The 18,354-nt window shown below is 45.6% G+C and overlaps 1 protein-coding gene across 1 annotated transcript; it reads left to right on the top strand.

The window, feature by feature from the left end:
- The first annotated feature begins 1,254 nt into the window (after nt 1-1,254).
- LOC306939751 (kelch-like protein 23) lies at nt 1,255-16,194 on the top strand. Its single transcript, XM_079524444.1, has 12 exons — nt 1,255-1,603; nt 3,124-3,450; nt 4,136-4,270; nt 5,851-6,042; nt 6,713-6,856; nt 7,462-7,609; nt 8,118-8,261; nt 8,635-8,763; nt 9,773-9,946; nt 11,497-11,658; nt 12,510-12,675; nt 13,875-16,194. The coding sequence occupies exons 2-12, from the start codon at nt 3,154-3,156 to the stop codon at nt 14,233-14,235; spliced, it is 2,052 nt and encodes a 683-aa protein (XP_079380570.1). The 5' UTR covers nt 1,255-1,603; nt 3,124-3,153; the 3' UTR covers nt 14,236-16,194.
- The last annotated feature ends 2,160 nt before the right edge of the window (nt 16,195-18,354 follow it).

Here is an 18,354-nt window from a genome sequence, read left to right on the forward strand (position 1 = left end):
TCCGTTTGTACACTCTCAGAGTTTCAGACCTGTAAGGGTCCATTTGGTTCCATTTGTACACTCTCAGAGGTACAGACCTGTAAGGGTCCATTTGATTCCATTTGTACACTCTCAGAGGTACAGACCTGTAAGGGTCCATTTGTTACACTCAGAGTTACAGACCCTGTAAGGGTCCATTTGGTTCCGTTTGTACACTCTCAGAGTGCAAGTCGTACTGTTTAACTTTTATATTAGTAGACTACTGCGCTGCATATGGCAGCCTGCAGCAACGCAGGCGTGATGCCAAGTACGAGATATGATCTCGTATATCAAATATGAAACGGTTTCGCAGGAAAATCAACTTTTAAAACTGGACCGGTTGCTAGGCAACACCTTGCACACCCCCCCAGCACCAGAATACGTATTTTCTGAATGTACAAAAAAACAACTCAGAACTATAAGAGTTGATTCACTGATGTGTCAAAAGCAAATACAGAGCATAATATCTCTGCTGTCTGTTTTATTTTTAATAAATCTTCTTTATCCAACGATTTTGTAACCTGTAAGTAAGTGTCAATTATTTTAATTAATCCTGGGCGCTATACTCCCGCTGCCAACCTGGGGAGAGCAACGGACTGACCTCCTTCAATGCATGAGGAGTCCAAGCTGCTTCTTTTCCCCTGACAGGGGGGAGTTTCCCCGGTTGGATGAAGCGCGTGGAAGGAACACGTTATTCCGACCAGCTCCTCGCCCCTCCATCAGGCGCCCCGGCTGGCCAGGGGGAGGCAGTAGAGACCAGGATTACTGCATGTTTTTTGTGAGGGTACCTACTAGGGTTGTCCCGATTCGATCATGTGATCGGAAATCGGGTCAGATCACGTCATTTTCTAATTTGTTTCTAAAAAACGTGATAGGGGCATCCCTAGTATCAACATTATATATATATTGTGTGTGTGTGTGTGTGTGTGTGTGTGTGTGTGTGTGTGTGTGTGTGTGTGTGTGTGTGTGTGTGTGTGTGTGTGTGTGTAAATCCTCGCCTGTGGAGGGCAGCATTGCACGAAAGTGTACAGCCTGCAGGAAACCTAATGAAGAAGATGAAGAAGAAGCTAAAACCAGTGTTGCCATGTCCGCTTATTATAAGCTACTTTGAGCTTGTCTTGTTCTTTTCTGTGAAGTTGCTTGTAAATATTGGTTGGTTGCTGTTTTTTGGGCTTGTTTTAAAAGTGTAGTTAATAGTTTGACTTACTTCCAAAAAATGTAATAGTTTAAATCAGTTCTCAAACATTTGCATGTCAAGGACATTATAAACCTAATGTATTTATCTGCAGAACAAGTTTAACGTTCAAATAATGTATTCCAAATATTTCACTTTTTCCTTTCAAAATCTTTTTTGAAAATAGCATTATCTACAAACTCACAACACGTTGGCTGGAGGCTGGAGCTGGACGCTTATTTCTCCCACGCAATCTGGCAACACTGTGCTGTTGTTAGCAGTTAGCCACGATGCTACTCATGTACACAACATCATGAATGTTCACAGTGAATGTTTATTAACATTATATAATTAACTATCGCATTTAAACTCTTGGTCTTGTCTTGGTCGAAGCCAATAATTATCTACAAGGTAAGCAAAGCAGAGCCGTTTGTTAACTTTTAGCAGCAGCAGAACAAGAGGTTATCTTTTATGAAAGTACACGTTTTATATACATCTGTGTGTGAATGTTTAAACAACAGTGAATGTTTGTATTAACTATTGTATTTAAACTCTTTGTCTTGGTCGAAGCCAGTATAATTATCTACCAGCTGAGCAAAGACAGCAGTTTGTTAACTTTATAGCAGCAGGACAGAGGTTTTTATGCAGCTTTATGAAAGTAAACATAATAGACTTTCTTTTAAATCAGTTCCCTATAACTTTTTTCAGGTCAAAGACCTCTAAATTGACAGTTATCAGCCCGCGGACCCCCATTTGAAATAGATATGCCAGGGACCCCCATAAGAGAATACCTTTACGGCTCTAACAGTGATTCTTAACCATTTTAATTTCAACTTATATGTCCCCAGTTTGACATGCATTAGTCTACAGACCCCCATTTAACGGTATTTCTATGGGACCCACATTTTTACAGTAATTCAATTTAACTCGGAGTGGGATGTAACCTTACCAAATGGTACATTTGTACACTCTCAGAGGGTTCATAAGAACTATCATTTAGCTGGGGACCCCCTGGAACTCCCTCAAGGACCCCCCTGGGGGTCCCACTTTGACAACCAGCGGTTTAAATGATGCTGTTATTCTGTGTGACTGCTTGGAGCTCAATTCATTGTTGTTGTTATTCAATTCAATTCAAAGGAGCTTTATTGGCATGAGAAAACATACGTTTACATTAACAGTTGAAAACGGGGAACGTATATACAGTACAGCATTTTGTAAACAGAGATATGTCACATTGTGTCGTTATATTACATGTTATACAGGGTAAAGCTTTTTTTTAAACAAATACCAGCAATTGTTTTGCAGTCACATTGAGACAAATAGCATTTCTTTGGCACTAAACACAATTTTGGGGTCCGAAACAAAGAATTAGAAAGAAGGGGGAAAAAAAGTTCTGTACCCTGCTTTTTTCTTCTTCTGAAGAAATGAAGTGTGAACCCATAGTCATATGGGTATGCGCACAGCCCCAGAAAGTAAAAATAAATAGTGTTAAATTGAATGGTAATTTTTTTTTAACCCATTCTGGGTGGGAACCATCCATCCATTCATCTTCAACCGCTTATCCGTAGTCGGGTCGCAGGGGCAACAGCTCCACCAGAGTGCTCCAGACTTCCCTCTCCAGAGCAACATTAGTGACTTCCTCCTGGGGGATCCCGAGACATTCCAAGGCCAGTGAGTCGATGTGTTAACTCCAACTGCGCCTTGGTCTGCCCTGGGGAACCCTTTTTGGTATTTTAAGCATTATGTTATACTTTAGCTATTAAAAAATAGCAAATCTACAAGCTCATAGCTTAATGGACGATTTACCTTTTCAGGCAAGTGGCCATGAGCTATGGGCAAGTAGAACATGACCTGTACTTGCCCGACGGGCAAGTGCCTCTGAGACCTTAAGAGTCAACCCCTGTGTGACCATGTATTCTGCTGTCCTACAGACTGCTGGTACTCCCCCCGTCCCCTGTCCCATGGACGTCAACGGCAGTCGTCCCCCTCCTCCCCGTCTGCCCCCTCCTCCCCGTCTTATGGATGTCACCCACCACCACACCGCTCCCGCTGCTTCATCCTCCTCGCCATCGGAGGAGGAGAGCCACCGCAACGACGACGACTTTGCGTTCGCGGAGAACGCGCATCCCGACAGCATGCTGGAAGGCCTGAACCGCCTGCGACTGCGGCAGGCGTTCTGCGACGTGATCCTGTGCTGCGGAGGACTGGAGTTCCCCTGTCACCGCAACGTGCTGGCGGCTTTCAGCTCCTACTTTGAGGTAATACTTAACACATTTATTGCTTATGGCGGAATACTCTTGTCAAATCCAATCGTTGTCTGCTTCTCTGACCATTATAAAGCTTTTTAATGATAAGGGGATCACTGTAATCCTTTTTTTGACAGCTCCCGTTGCTTGTGTGTGTTTCATGCCCACTGCCGTTCACTTCCTTGTTTACAGAAAACATTAAATGCCATTGACAATGAATGGTGAATTTACGTCATATGTGTCTGAGCAAATCGGCTATTTTGTTCTAACACAAACATTAAATTCCATTGACAATGAATGGAGATTTTATGTCATATGTGTCTGAGCCAATCGACATGTTACGTCATGATGATGTATGATAAGAGCGCCACTCACTTCACACAGGTGTGATTTTTACTTGAGAATTTGTGCGATATGGACATGCAATAGCTATACAATATGACTTGTCTACTGTAGGCAGATGTTTGTAGTCCTAACCTCTTCATTGTCTACTGTAGGCCATGTCTGTAGTCCTAACCTCTTCATTGTCTACTGTAGGCCATGTCTGTAGTCCTAACCTCTTCATTGTCTACTGTAGGCCATGTTTGTAGTCCTAACCTCTTCATTGTCTACTGTAGGCCATGTCTGTAGTCCTAACCTCTTCATTGTCTACTGTAGGCCATGTTTGTAGTCCTAAACTCTTCATTGTCTACTGTAGGCCATGTTTGAGTCAGAGTGGAAGGAGTCCCACCAGACCAGGGTGACCATCAACGGAGTGGAAGCTCAGGCCGTCGACCTCCTGGTGAACTTCGCCTACACCTCGAAGGTGCTCATCACCGCGGCCAATGTCCAGGTGAAATATTTATCTTCAGAAACCTTAACGGAGAGTTCTGGACACCTTTTTTGGGTGGGTGGATCTTGTTTAGCTGGTCATTTTGTAGCTCTCAAGTCGCTGCCCGCACAGAATACAAAACTCTGATGCTGGCATTCAAAGCAACCAAAGGTATGGCTCCCCCATATCTTGCAAGCATGATTGAACCCTACAAACCCTCCCGCGCACTCAGATCAGCCAACGCAGGAAAGCCAACGCAGGAACGCCGGGCCAACGCTCCACACGTCCCAAACTCTTCTCCCTTCTGGCCCCAAAACTGTGGAATGCACTCCCCGTTGCAGTCAGAACTGCAGCATCACTCTAGGTGCTGCCACACGGCCAAAAGAGCTGCGCACGTTCTCGGCTGCGCGCTGCTTAAAGCTTGAGTTTTTAGACAGCTGGTGGATGGAAATTAAGCTCCACCTCCGCCGAAGACTTGAGCGGAGGAGAGCGTTTCCGGGAATCTGGCCGTCGCGCAAGTCTTCGGCGGAGGTGGAGCTTCTTTTCCATCCACCAGCTGTCTAAAAACTCAAGCTTTAAGCTGCGCGCAGCTTAAGAAGTGCGCAGCTTAAGAAAGTTTTGCGCTATGGTGTGGAGACGGTGTCCCAATCTTCCGCCGTAGTCTGAAGACCCACCTTTTCAGACTCCATCATGGCCCATAGCACTTATCCTACCCCCTTAGATAGCACTTTTTAGACTTAGATAGCATTTGAAACAGACTTATAGCATGTCATGTAGACAGCACAATAATAATTGCATTGTATATAGTCATAGCACATCATAGTAGCCTACATATGTATCGCATAGTATAGTATATATGTATAGTTAATATGTATAGTGTCATTATATAGATATGTTCTAGTTACGTTCTTAGCTTACGCATGTTTCATGATAAATGCATTTTATATATGTGATGTATTCCCATACTTTTGTTCCTGCCTAATGTAAGTCGCTCTGGATTAAGAGCGTCTGCTAAATGCCTAAATTGTAAATTGTAAAATAGTGTGGTCACCGCTGATATATATTTAATCAATACTACACTCAAGACGTGTGCGTTACTGTCATTAATGGCATGCCTGCGTGGCTGCAGGAACGAGCCGAAGGCGAGTTCTGTAAGCAGCGCAGGAGTGCCATTAATGACAGTAACGCACACCCTTGAGTATTCTTTTAATGACAGATGAAGCCACTACGACCACAAATGTCCCAAGAAACAGCTAGCCCAGCCACCGAGTCTTCTGCACTCTGGGAGAACAACATGGCTGAATTATTTGTTTTAATTAGGTGTTCCATGATGCTGGTTTGAAGCAGAGTAATCTAGTAAGAGATTTGATCTCGCTTTGATCTCGCCGCAAAGCGGGTGCCTATGGGCTATAGTTCCAAACATTGGAACTATCCTATTGAGATAGAATGAGCACTTCCGCATTCCATTGTTACAATGGGAGTCAACGCTAGTGTCGCCACTCTCTTACTAGATTACTCTGGTTTGAAGCACGGCTAGAAGGCTGTTTCAACCAATCAGATTTCTTCCTCGAAACGACCTGTTGTATAATGTGTATTTCTAGGGTCTGCTGGCTGCAGCGAACCTGCTGAACATCACCAACGTGGTCCAGTCGTGTTGTTCATACATGCAGCGCCACATGGACGAGAGGAACTGCGTCGGCATCCACTGCTTCGCCGAGGCTCACTCCTGCCCCCTACTGGAGAAACACAGCAAGGACTACATCCTGGAACACTTTGGTGTTGTCTACCGGCAGGTAGGTAGACAGACAGACAGGCACACAGACAGACAGGCAGGCAGGCAGGCAAGCAGGCAGGCAGGCACGCATACAGACAGACACGCAGACAGACAGGCAGACAGATAGACAGACGGGCAGGCAGGCAGGCAGGCAGGCAGACAGACAGACAGACAGACAGACCCTCCAGAAAAACATGGGCTAAGATGCTTGATTATGCGATGAAATATGCAGGTTTTTATGTGATTTTTATGCTGTGAAATTCCAGGAAGTTGTGAAATATGCAGAAAGTTGCAAAATATGTGGAGAAATTAGAAATGCTAAATATGTCATTTTTTTGGGAATTTGTGTGATTTTATGCGGTGAAATATGCAGGATGTTTTCATGATTATGCGCCCTCTTTGCAAAACAAGAAATGATCACATAGTGATATTTGTCAGGTGAAAGAAGTGCTGTCTCCGTTGTGTTCTCAACCCAGGATACGACAAAAGTGTTGTACCCTGCCCTTTTTATCTTCTTTCTAATGTATTGTGTTTATTGTTGGCTTTGTTTAGACCTTTGCTTTTGATTAGACCTTCGATCGACCTAATAAAGAGCAACATTTTGGCAAGTGTCTGACAGTGTGCGGGACCTTTTCATTGTTTTTCAAATATACCCTTTTTAATAGGTAACATATATTTGTCTTGTACAGGAGGAACTCCTGTCGCTGTCTGTGGACAAGCTGACGGAGATCCTCTCTGACGACGACCTCAACGTGTCCAAGGAGGAGACGGTGTTCGAGGCGGCCATGTTGTGGTTGAATAAGTGTCCTACCCGCAATCCCATCTTTGAAAAGGTCAGTCAACATAATATATGCCAATTTAGGCATGATGTCGAAATAAAAAAAATGTCTTCTAAATCATGACAATTTTCTGAAAAACCTCATGTTTATATATCAGTGGTTCTCAATATTTCATGTCAAGGACCCCAACAATTATATGTAATAGACCCCCATCTGAAAATATACTGTTCCATGGACCCCCAGAAGCAAAGATTTGAGTTAAAAATGTTCTGAAAGAATATATATTCAAAGAATTGTGCCACATTTTTACGATTTTTCTAAAATAGCAGATCTACAAGCTCGTAGCGCGGCACTCGGTTACTACTTCCGTAGTAACTGGAAGTAGTAATCGGCCATTTTCTAATCACCGCCGGGACCCTAATCTAGCGATAGAATCTCAATCTAAGCCTCTAAAGTCACTAAAGTCACTAAAGATTGTGTGTGCGCGGAATTGACCCCAATAAACTGAATCAAATCGAGAATAATTTTGATTAAAAAAAATAAAATTGATTTTAATCAAATTGTGACCCCAAGAATCAGAATCGAATCCCATCTTGAGTTGGCAGACGATTCGTTTTACGCCCCTAGAGTAATGAGTGTCGCGTCTGTCGTCCAACCAGGTCCTAGAACACATCCGCCTGCCTCTCATAAGCCCCACCTACCTCCGTGATGTCATAGAGTGTGTGGACGTGGTGAGACGGTCTCAGGGCTGTCAGAGACTCATCTCCGAGGCCAAGGACGGCAGACCCCGACCACGGACCTCCACAGGTACCCTGCTAGCTATCTATATCTATAAATGACCCCGACCGCAGACCTCCACAGGTACCCTGCTAACTATCTATTTCTATAAATGACCCCGACCGCAGACCTCCACAGGTACCCTGCTAGCTATCTATATCTATAAATGACCCCGACCGCAGACCTCCACAGGTACCCTGCTGGCTATCTATATCTATAAATGACCCCGACCGCAGACCTCCACAGGTACCCTGCTAGCTATCTATATCTATAAATGACCCCGACCGCAGACCTCCACAGGTACCCTGCTAGCTATCTATATCTATAAATGAACCCGACCGCAGACCTCCACAGGTACCTTGCTAGCTATCTATATCTATAAATGACCCCGACCGCAGACCTCCACAGGTACCCTGCTAGCTGTCTATATCTATAAATGCGCCAAGTCTCTGTACGTATGTCTGTACGTCTGTAATCCACGTAACTCAAGAACCGTTCGCCCCACCGACTTCATTGTGTTTGTTTCCACTCGTTGCAGTGACGGAGGTGATCGTGGCGGTGGGCGGCCAGGAGGACAAGGAGATGCTGCACAGCGTGGAGAGCTTCGAACCCACAACCAACCAGTGGAAAACCCTGGCGTGTCTGCCCTTCGCTGTACGCCGGCACTGCATGGTGGTGTCAGGTCAGTGGCGGGGCTGGCGGGCGGTACCGAAATGGCGGCTGGAAAGCGGGTGCAGTACTTTGTTTAGACAGTACTTAGTTTATTCATTGGGTTAGACCAGTCATTAGTCCTACAACTACAACCTATCTCAAACCCTCACCCTAAACCTAACCTCCCACGGGGCAGCACACCTAAACACTAACCTTAACCCATGTCTAACCAATGAATAGTCTAAACTAAGTATGCACCCCCTGGAAAGCGCGGGAGACAAGTGACTAAAATCTACCTTTTAAACGCGGCGAGGAAAGTGTTTTAATATGGTTTGATATTTCAGGTTCTACCGGTCTGTACCTGGAATGTTGTTTCTAGTCATTAATATGATTCTATATTCCAGGTTCCACTCTGTACCTCGCCGGAGGAGAGCTGGCCGACGGCTCGGTGAGCAGAGAGACGTGGAGATACGATCCTTCCAGCGACTCCTGGTTGGAGAGGAGTCCCATGAACGAAGCTCGATGTGATTTCGGTAAAGATGACATCTTCTGTTCTGACATTCCATATGTTGATCTGACCTCATCAAACCCTGTACACTCAAGACACGCTCCATATTGTATTCCGTATGTTGATCTGACCTCATCAAACCCTGTACCCTCAAGACACGCTCCATATTGTATTCCGTATGTTGATCTGACCTCATCAAACCCTGTACCCTCAAGACACGCTCCATATTGTATTCCGTATGTTGATCTGACCTCATCAAACCCTGTACACTCAAGACACGCTCCATATTGTATTCCGTATGTTGATCTGACCTCATCAAACCCTGTACACTCAAGACACGCTCCATATTGTATTCCGTATGTTGATCTGACCTCATCAAACCCTGTACCCTCAAGACACGCTCCATATTGTATTCCGTATGTTGATCTGACCTCATCAAACCCTGTACCCTCAAGACACGCTCCATATTGTATTCCGTATGTTGATCTGACCTCATCAAACCCTGTACACTCAAGACACGCTCCATATTGTATTCCGTATGTTGATCTGACCTCATCAAACCCTGTACCCTCAAGACACGCTCCATATTGTATTCCGTATGTTGATCTGAAATAGCCTCAGGGCGTATAACCCATTTAGACCTGAGGACGATTCTACAAATGTCTTCTAAATCCTGACAGTTTTTTGAAAAACCCCATGTTTCTATTTCAGTGGTTCTCAAACATTTTCATGTCAAGGACCCCCAAAAATAAATGTAATTGGCCGCCGACCCACCATCTGAGAATATGTTGTTCCAGAAGCAAAGATATGAGTTACAAACATTCGCTCTGAAAGAATATCTATTCAAAGATTTGCGCCACAATTTCACGCTTTTCCAAAAATAGCAGACCTACAAGCTCATAGCGCGGCACAGAGTGCCGCGCTACGAGCTTGTAGATCTGCTATTTTTCAATAGCTAAAGTATAACATAATGCTTAAAACACCAAAAGGGGTTCCCGTCCAGAATGGGATAATAATAATAATAATCCGTACAGGTCTGGTGGCGCTGGACGGCTGTCTGTTTGCGGTCGGGGGCAGGGAGGGCCAGTCGAGGATGGAGCGTTACGACCCAAAGACCAACGCCTGGCAGTTTGTGGCGTCGGTGGGCGTGTTCTCTTACTGCGACTCCCCCGCTGTGGTGGCCTTGGACGGATTCCTCTATTATATAGGTATGTATTATTTATTTTATAGTGTTGTTTTTGGCAGCAAATTTCTATTCTTACTTTTAGTCATAGTCCTCTTGAATAGTTTTCATTTAGTTTTAGTCACATTTTAGTCACCTGGAATGTTTTTGTCTAGTTTTTGTCGACTAAATGTCATAAGATTTTAGTCGACTAAAATGTATTTTGGCGGGCCTTGACGTCGTCGTAATGGCTGATTTTACACTTGCTGAAAATAGCCGATCTACAAGCTCACAACGCGTCGCAGCACTCCGCGTTGTGAGCTTGTAGATCTGCTATTTTCAGCATGCAACCAAGTGTAAAATGACTATACTGGATCTCTCTTCCACTAGTCCCTTCATAACATTGTAGTCTAAATTGTCAATATATTTAGTCTTAGTTTTAGTCATCATAGCTTTCATTTAGTTTCCATTTAGTTTCCGTCAGTGAAAAAAGGTAGTCGACGAACATTTTTCGTCTTAGTATTAGTCGACGAAATCAACACTGCGCATCGCGACGCATCGTGAGCTATAATGTATAGGATGTACAGCAGAAAATGTACCTCATATACGACCATTGATTGCGTTGTTATAGCAACCACATCGTCGTCGTGCAAAAACTGTTTACACATTCCAAGAGGAGAAAAAAAATACAAGCATAAATAAATGCATAAAGCTGAACTAGATCTCTAGCACAAAGTATGTGGTAGTAGTTTAGATGCCGGAAAGAAGAACTATATTTTATATTGTGACATTATAGAACTACTACTATATCTTGACATTATAAATAATACACTAAGACAGTGTTGTATAACCCATTGAGACCTGGAACGCATCCATGTCACGTTAGCGTTTAACCACATTAACCATTAACCCATTTTGGGGCGGGAACCCCTTTTGGTGTTTTAAACATTATGTTATAATTTAGCTATTGAAAAATAGCAGATCTACAAGCTCATAGCGCGCCACCGAGTGGCGCGCTATGAGCTTGTAGGTCTGCTATTTTTGAAAAATCGTTAAAATGTGCCTCAAATCTTTCCGGAAATTGTCATGATTTAGAAAACTTTTTTTTTTTAATTTCGACGTCAGGCCTGAATGGGATAATGGAAGTTTTTGATGTTACAATAAGTCAGTCATATACGGAGCAAAAGGATGCAGGACTCAACCGTCAAGATTTAAACTTCATTCTTTAATTGTAGACGTTCTACGTCAGAGAGAGAGACTAGTGTCTCCCTCCATGTTTGAAATGGGTTCGCATGAGTCGGCAGTCTGTAATGAGTTTTTTTTATTTATTTTTTATCAGAACTAATGTAAGTTGAATACTGACTTTAACACGTGTATTTGTAATTGTATGTCTACTGTATTGTTTATTCTTATGTGGACCCCAGGAAGACTAGCTGGTTGCTATGGCACCAGCTAATGGGGATCCTTAATAAAAATCTAATCAAATCAAAGTTTGGCATGGACAAACAGGTGATAATCAGGGGGTTACAAGTTTTCTCTACTAGTAGGCTACATTATTAATCAATACCACAATGTCTTCTATGTGTCTGTCTGTAGGAGGGTCTGTGATGGAGCACGGCTACCGCACAGACGTGTCGTCGGCGTACCGCTGCGACCCCAGGATGAAGCCCGTCCCCGCCTGGACGCAGCTCGCTCCCATGAGCGTGGCACGCTTCGGAGCCGCCGCCACCACTCTGAACGGAAAGATCTACGTCATGGGTAACACCATTAATACCTGATCTATATGCCGTGTATCTATGATACCGGTTCTACCTTCAGTATATCTAAGATACCTCTTCTAACTATTATACCTACACATACACTTTATACCTGTTCTTAAAGCTAGGGTACGTGATTTAAGTGTTGCATAGCTTTATAATGTGACAGTAATTCTTGCGCTTCCATTCAGTCTGTCTCCTCACGGCTAGAAGGACCTGGGTTCCATTCAATTTACAATGTAGGCATTTAGCAGACGCTCTGAATCCAGAGCGATTTACATTAAGCAAGAACAAAAAGCATGGCAATACATCACATACATAAAAAGTAGTTATCATGAAACATGCGTAAGCTAAGAACGTAACAGTGGAATATCTATATAATAAAACTATACATACTGTACTATACTATACTATTCACATGTGCTATAAAGTGCTATGACTACATGACATCTACGTAACATGCTATAAGTCTGTATAAAATGCTATCTAAGTCTACATAAAGTGCTATCTAAGGGGCTAGGGCAAGTGCTACGGGCCATGATGGAGTATGAAAAGGTGGGTTTTCAGACTACGGCGGAAGATTGGGGAGTGAGGCTGCAGTTCTGATTGTAATGGGAAGTGCATTCCATAGTTTTGGAGCCAGAAGGGAGAAGAGTTTGGGACATGTGGAGCGTTGTCCCGGCGTTTTTAGTCTGTCTCCTCACGGCTAGAAGGACCTGGGTTCCATTCAGTCTGTAGCACTGTCGCTATAGACTCAGATACAAAAATAGAGCTCTGTGTGTGTGTGTGTGTGTGTGTGTGTGTGTGTGTGCGTGTGCGCGCGTGTGTGTGTGTGTGCGTGCGTGCGTGCAGGTGGGTGGCATTCCACCCAGACCACAGACTCCGTGGAGTGCTACGACCCTCAGACCAACGTGTGGACCGTGTGTTCCTCCATGAGGAACCCTCGCTGCCATCCGGGGGTCGCCGTGCTGGACGGAAGCATCTACATCCTGGGAGGCAAGGAGGGCTTCCTGGCCAGGTACTGGAGTGATTATAATACTAATACTAATCTTCTATCTATAAATGCACCATGTAATCCACGTAAACCCGACAACCGTTCGCTCCACCAACTTCAGATTCAGGGAGTGCAGTGTCCTTGAGTCGGTCGGACCCACGGTTGTCCAGAACCGCCACAAAAGGCCCATGCTCAGATTGCTGAACCAATAGGATCCAACTCCGTGATCCCGGGGTGGGATGGGGCTCAGATCGGTGAACCAATGTTCTCCAGCGGTTTGGAATAGGAAGGGGGGAGAAATTATGACAGGCAGTTTCTGCTGTCAAAATATGTCCCCCCCCCGTATTTAACTTAAATGCCCAATGCATTCTCAATGGCAATAGCACAAACTTTGCCATGCTACTAGTCCTACATACTTACACCTAGAAACCCCATTCAAACCTATTTAGGTTCATCTTACGGTGGACATGTTTGCCTGAAAAGAAATCTTTGAAATGTTTCATAGTTTTAGAAATATAGTGCTTTCAAATTTGAGAAATTCACAATGGGGCTCAATGGCAGATATTGGCACGTCAAAAAAGCACTTTCACCTAGAAACTCCATTCACACTTTTTATAATTCAGCTTACTGTGGAGACACATGCTTACTTTGAAATGATTTGTAGTTTCGGAGTTATTTAACTTAAACGCCCAATGCATTCTCAATGGCAATAGCACAAACTTTGGCATGCTACTAGTCCTACATACTTACACCTAGAAACCCCATTCAAACCTATTTAGGTTCATCTTACGGTGGACATGTTTGCCTGAAATGGAATCTTTGAAATGTTTCATAGTTTTAGAAATATATAGTGCAAGGACACTTCGACACCAACTCTGGGGGAGCCCGGGTTCGAACTGGCAACCTTGCAGTTACCATCCAGCCACTCTAACCCCTGAGCCACCGCCGCCCTGTTTTGGTTTGGTTTTACTATAGTTTATGACAGAATGGAGAGAGAAAGCTAAATTCATTGACAAAGTACATTTGGAATTTGTCACCCATCCTACCCTATTGTAAACGCTACATTTCCATTTTCCATCCATTCAGTTTTTTTTTAATAATTTGGGGACCTCGCAAAATAATTTGCCAGTCAGCAGGCTGGCTAGGCCAGGCTGACCTTTATACTGTATGTCTGTGGGGCCAGGCTATATCACCATATTGTCGGTCTCTCTCTTCATGTATAGGTATCACCAGACCATGGAGAGGTACAGCGAGGACAAGGACTCGTGGGACGCGGCGGGGGACATGCCCAGCGGCCGCAGCTGGTTCGGCTGTGTGTCTCTCCGGCTGAGGAGGGACGGACGCGTCGCGGTCAGCGGTAGCGACACTTCGGACACTACGGACGCGGGAGAGACGCCGTCGCCGGATATCGGAGACGCGGCGGCAGCAGCGGAGCCTCCACCACCTCCTCCTCCTCATCCGGATCCTCGCGGGAGACTCTGGGAGGACGAGAGGAGGTTCTGGGAGCTGGACCCGCTGGCCATGAGGATGTGGAGGCGGAGGTGGAGAGCTCGACGCAGGATGGACATGGATGTGGACAACTGACATAAAGACATGACAGAGAGACAGTGTTGGTTTCGTCAGGTTTAACCCATTAAGCGTCTGTGTCACCTTTATAGCTTTTTAACCGTTATTTTAAACTGTAGCTGTTGGGGGAAAATAGCAGATCTACAAGCTCAGAGCGTGTAGATATGCAACTTCTTTTTTTTTTTTTGAAAAATCGTGAAAATGTGACACAAATCTTTGAATATATATTCTTTCACAGTGAACGTTTTTCACTCGAATACCGGTATTTGCTTCTGGGGGGGGGGGGGGGTTGCCTGGAATAACAGATTTTCAGATGGGGGTCCGCGGCCAAATACAGATCATTCTTGGGGGTCCTTGACATGAAATAGTTTGAGAACCACTGACAGACAGAAACATAGGTTTTTCAGAAAACTGTCATGATTTAGAAGACATTAATTTAGTTTGGGTTAAAACTATGACGAAGTATGTTCGTCGACTACCTTTTTTACACTGACAAGACTAAATGGAAACTAAAGATAAGTAGGCTACGATGACTAAAACTATTGACTAAACTGACAATTTTGTGAACAAGATAAAAACTAGACTAAAATGTTAGGGACTAGTGGACTAGGACTAGTGCTCGGGTTGTTGCGAGGGATATTTCACCTCATAAAATCCTGCATATTTTGCAACTTTTCGCATATTTTGCAACTTCCTGCTTATTTCACCGCATGAAATCACATTAAAACCCCAGCATATTTAATCGCACAGTCATGGATTTTAAGCCGCATGATCAAAGATTGTTTTGTCTAATTTAGGATGGACAACTGACAGAAAGACGTTCCAGAACAGACCCGTTTTATTTTTATTTTTTTTCCTTTTCCCCTTTTCTTTGTATAAAAGCCGCTTCTGTGTGGCGTTCAGGGTTTTGGGTGGGCCTGTACACACCTATGGATTTTGGGTGGGCCTGTACACACCTATGGGTTTTGGGTGGGCCTGTACACACCTATGGGTTTTGGGTGGGCCTGTACACACTATGGGTTTTGGGTGGGCCTGTACACTATGGGTTTTGGGTGGGCCTGTACACACTGGGTTTTCGGTGGGCCTTTACACACCTATGGATTTTGGGTGGGCCTGTACACACCTATGGGTTTTGGGTGGGCCTGTACACACACATGGGTTTTGGGTGGGCCTGTACACACCTATGGGTTTTGGGTGGGCCTGTACACACTATGAATTTTGGGTGGGCCTGTACACCTATGGATTTTGGGTGGGCCTGTACACACCTATGGGTTTTGGGTGGGCCTGTACACCTATGGGTTTTGGGTTGGCCTCTACACACCTATGGGTTTTGGGTTGGCCTGTACACACCTATGGGTTTTGGGTGGGCCTGTACACACTATGGGTTTTGGGTGGGCCTTTACACAGCTATGGGTTTTTGGTGGGCCTGGGTAGACCTCTGGGTTATTGCCTGAAAGCCAATACGGAAGTACCGGTTTAACGGGAAAGTTCACATGAAATGGCCTGTAGGGGCCGCTGTGCTGTGCCCAGAACATGGCAATGCTCTATGCAAGTGTAAAGGTTTTTGGCTAGTCTCGCGTTTGCCAGACTGTTGCCTCTCGCAAAGTTCAAATGCTTCCGTCATACAGTCTGGAGCAACGGAAGCTCTGATCATGAGTAAGCGATAAAGCGGAAGTGAAGCCTCCTCCCCACTTCTGTTTCATCTTTACAGTCGCGCACATTTATCCCAATATAAATAGAAATCATTCACGCATATATATAGCTTGTTGCTTGGGATTTTTTTTTTAAAGATATTTTAAAATATATTTTCGTGAATGGAAATGGCAGCTTCCTTACTCAGATTTCAGGAGGTGTAGTTCCAGAATTCTATATATTAACATTCAGGGATTGTGGAATATTTGTCTGGCTATGTGAGACTAGTTTTTGTCTTAACTTTAACCCTGATTTTATTAACCTTAATAAACATGGTCACAAATACTTTATGCTTCCAGTCACTACTTTAAAGTGTTATTTCAATCCCCATGATGTGCTTTTTAGTAAATTATGGTCGTAGGCTATGCTGTGGGAGGGGCGTGGGTACCTTGGGTTGAATTTGATTGACAGTTTTCCCAAGGGCCTTTCTGTGTGGAGTTAGCATGTTCTCCCTGTGTCCCCTAGGGCAGGGGTTCCCAGCCTAGGGCCTAGGGCAGGTACCCTCACATGTTCTCTCTGTGTCCTCCTAGGGCAGGTACCCTCACATGTTCTCTCTGTGTCCTCCTAGGGCAGGGACCCTCACATGTTCTCTCTGTGTCCTCCTAGGGTAGGTACCCTCACATGTTCTCCCCGTGTCCTCCTAGGGCAGGTACCCTCACATGTTCTCCCTGTGTCCTCCTAGGGCAGGTACCCTCACATGTTCTCTCTGTGTCATCCTAGGGCAGGTACCCTCACATGTTCTCTCTGTGTCCTCCTAGGGCAGGTACCCTCACATGTTCTCCCCGTGTCCTCCTAGGGCAGGTACCCTCACATGTTCTCTCTGTGTCCTCCTAGGGCAGGTACCCTCACATGTTCTCCCCGTGTCCTCCTAGGGCAGGTACCCTCACATGTTCTCCCCGTGTCCTCCTAGGGTAGGTACCCTCACATGTTCTCTCTGTGTCCTCCTAGGGCAGGTACCCTCACATGTTCTCCCTGTGTCCTCCTAGGGCAGGTACCCTCACATGTTCTCCCTGTGTCCTCCTAGGGCAGGTACCCTCACATGTTCTCCCTGTGTCCTCCTAGGGCAGGTACCCTCACATGTTCTCCCAGTGTCCTCCTAGGGCAGGTACCCTCACATGTTCTCCCTGTGTCCTCCTAGGGCAGGTACCCTCACATGTTCTCTCTGTGTCCCCTAGGGTAGGTACCCTCACATGTTCTCCCTGTGTCCTCCTAGGGCAGGTACCCTCACATGTTCTCTCTGTGTCATCCTAGGGCAGGTACCCTCACATGTTCTCCCCGTGTCCTCCTAGGGCAGGTACCCTCACATGTTCTCCCTGTGTCCTCCTAGGGCAGGTACCCTCACCTGTTCTCCCCGTGTCCTCCTAGGGCAGGTACCCTCACATGTTCTCCCTGTGTCCTCCTAGGGCAGGTACCCTCACATGTTCTCCCTGTGTCCTCCTAGGGCAGGTACCCTCACATGTTCTCTCTGTGTCCTCCTAGGGCAGGTACCCTCACATGTTCTCTCTGTGTCCTCCTAGGGTAGGTACCCTCACATGTTCTCCCTGTGTCCCCTAGGGTAGGTACCCTCACATGTTCTCTCTGTGTCCCCTAGGGTAGGTATACCCTCACATGTTCTCTCTGTGTCCCCTAGGGTAGGTATACCCTCACATGTTCTCCCTGTGTCCTCCTAGGGCAGGTACCCTCACATGTTCTCTCTGTGTCCTCCTAGGGTAGGTACCCTCACATGTTCTCTCTGTGTCCAGTAGGGTAGGTATACCCTCACATGTTCTCCCTGTGTCCTCCTAGGGTAGGTACCCTCACATGTTCTCCCCGTGTCCCCTAGGGTAGGTACCCTCACATGTTCTCCCCGTGTCCCCTAGGGTAGGTACCCTCACATGTTCTCTCTGTGTCCCCTAGGGTAGGTATACCCTCACATGTTCTCTCTGTGTCCCCTAGGGTAGGTACCCTCACATGTTCTCCCCGTGTCCCCTAGGGTAGGTACCCTCACATGTTCTCTCTGTGTCCCCTAGGGTAGGTACCCTCACATGTTCTCCCCGTGTCCCCTAGGGTAGGTATACCCTCACATGTTCTCCCTGTGTCCTCCTAGGGTAGGTACCCTCACATGTTCACTCTGTGTCCTCCTAGGGTAGGTACCCTCACATGTTCTCCCCGTGTCCCCCTGGGGTAGGTATACCCTCACATGTTCTCCCTGTGTCCCCTAGGGTAGGTACCCTCACATGTTCTCTCTGTGTCCCCTAGGGTAGGTACCCTCACATGTTCTCCCTGTGTCCCCTAGGGTAGGTACCCTCACATGTTCTCCCTGTGTCCTCCTAGGGTAGGTATACCCTCACATGTTCTCTCTGTGTCCCCTAGGGTAGGTACCCTCACATGTTCTCTCTGTGTCCCCTAGGGTAGGTACCCTCACATGTTCTCCCTGTGTCCTCCTAGGGTAGGTACCCTCACATG

The sequence above is a fragment of the Electrona antarctica genome (genome assembly GCF_951216825.1).
Source record: "Electrona antarctica genome assembly, chromosome: 16".
Lineage (NCBI taxonomy): Eukaryota > Metazoa > Chordata > Actinopteri > Myctophiformes > Myctophidae > Electrona > Electrona antarctica.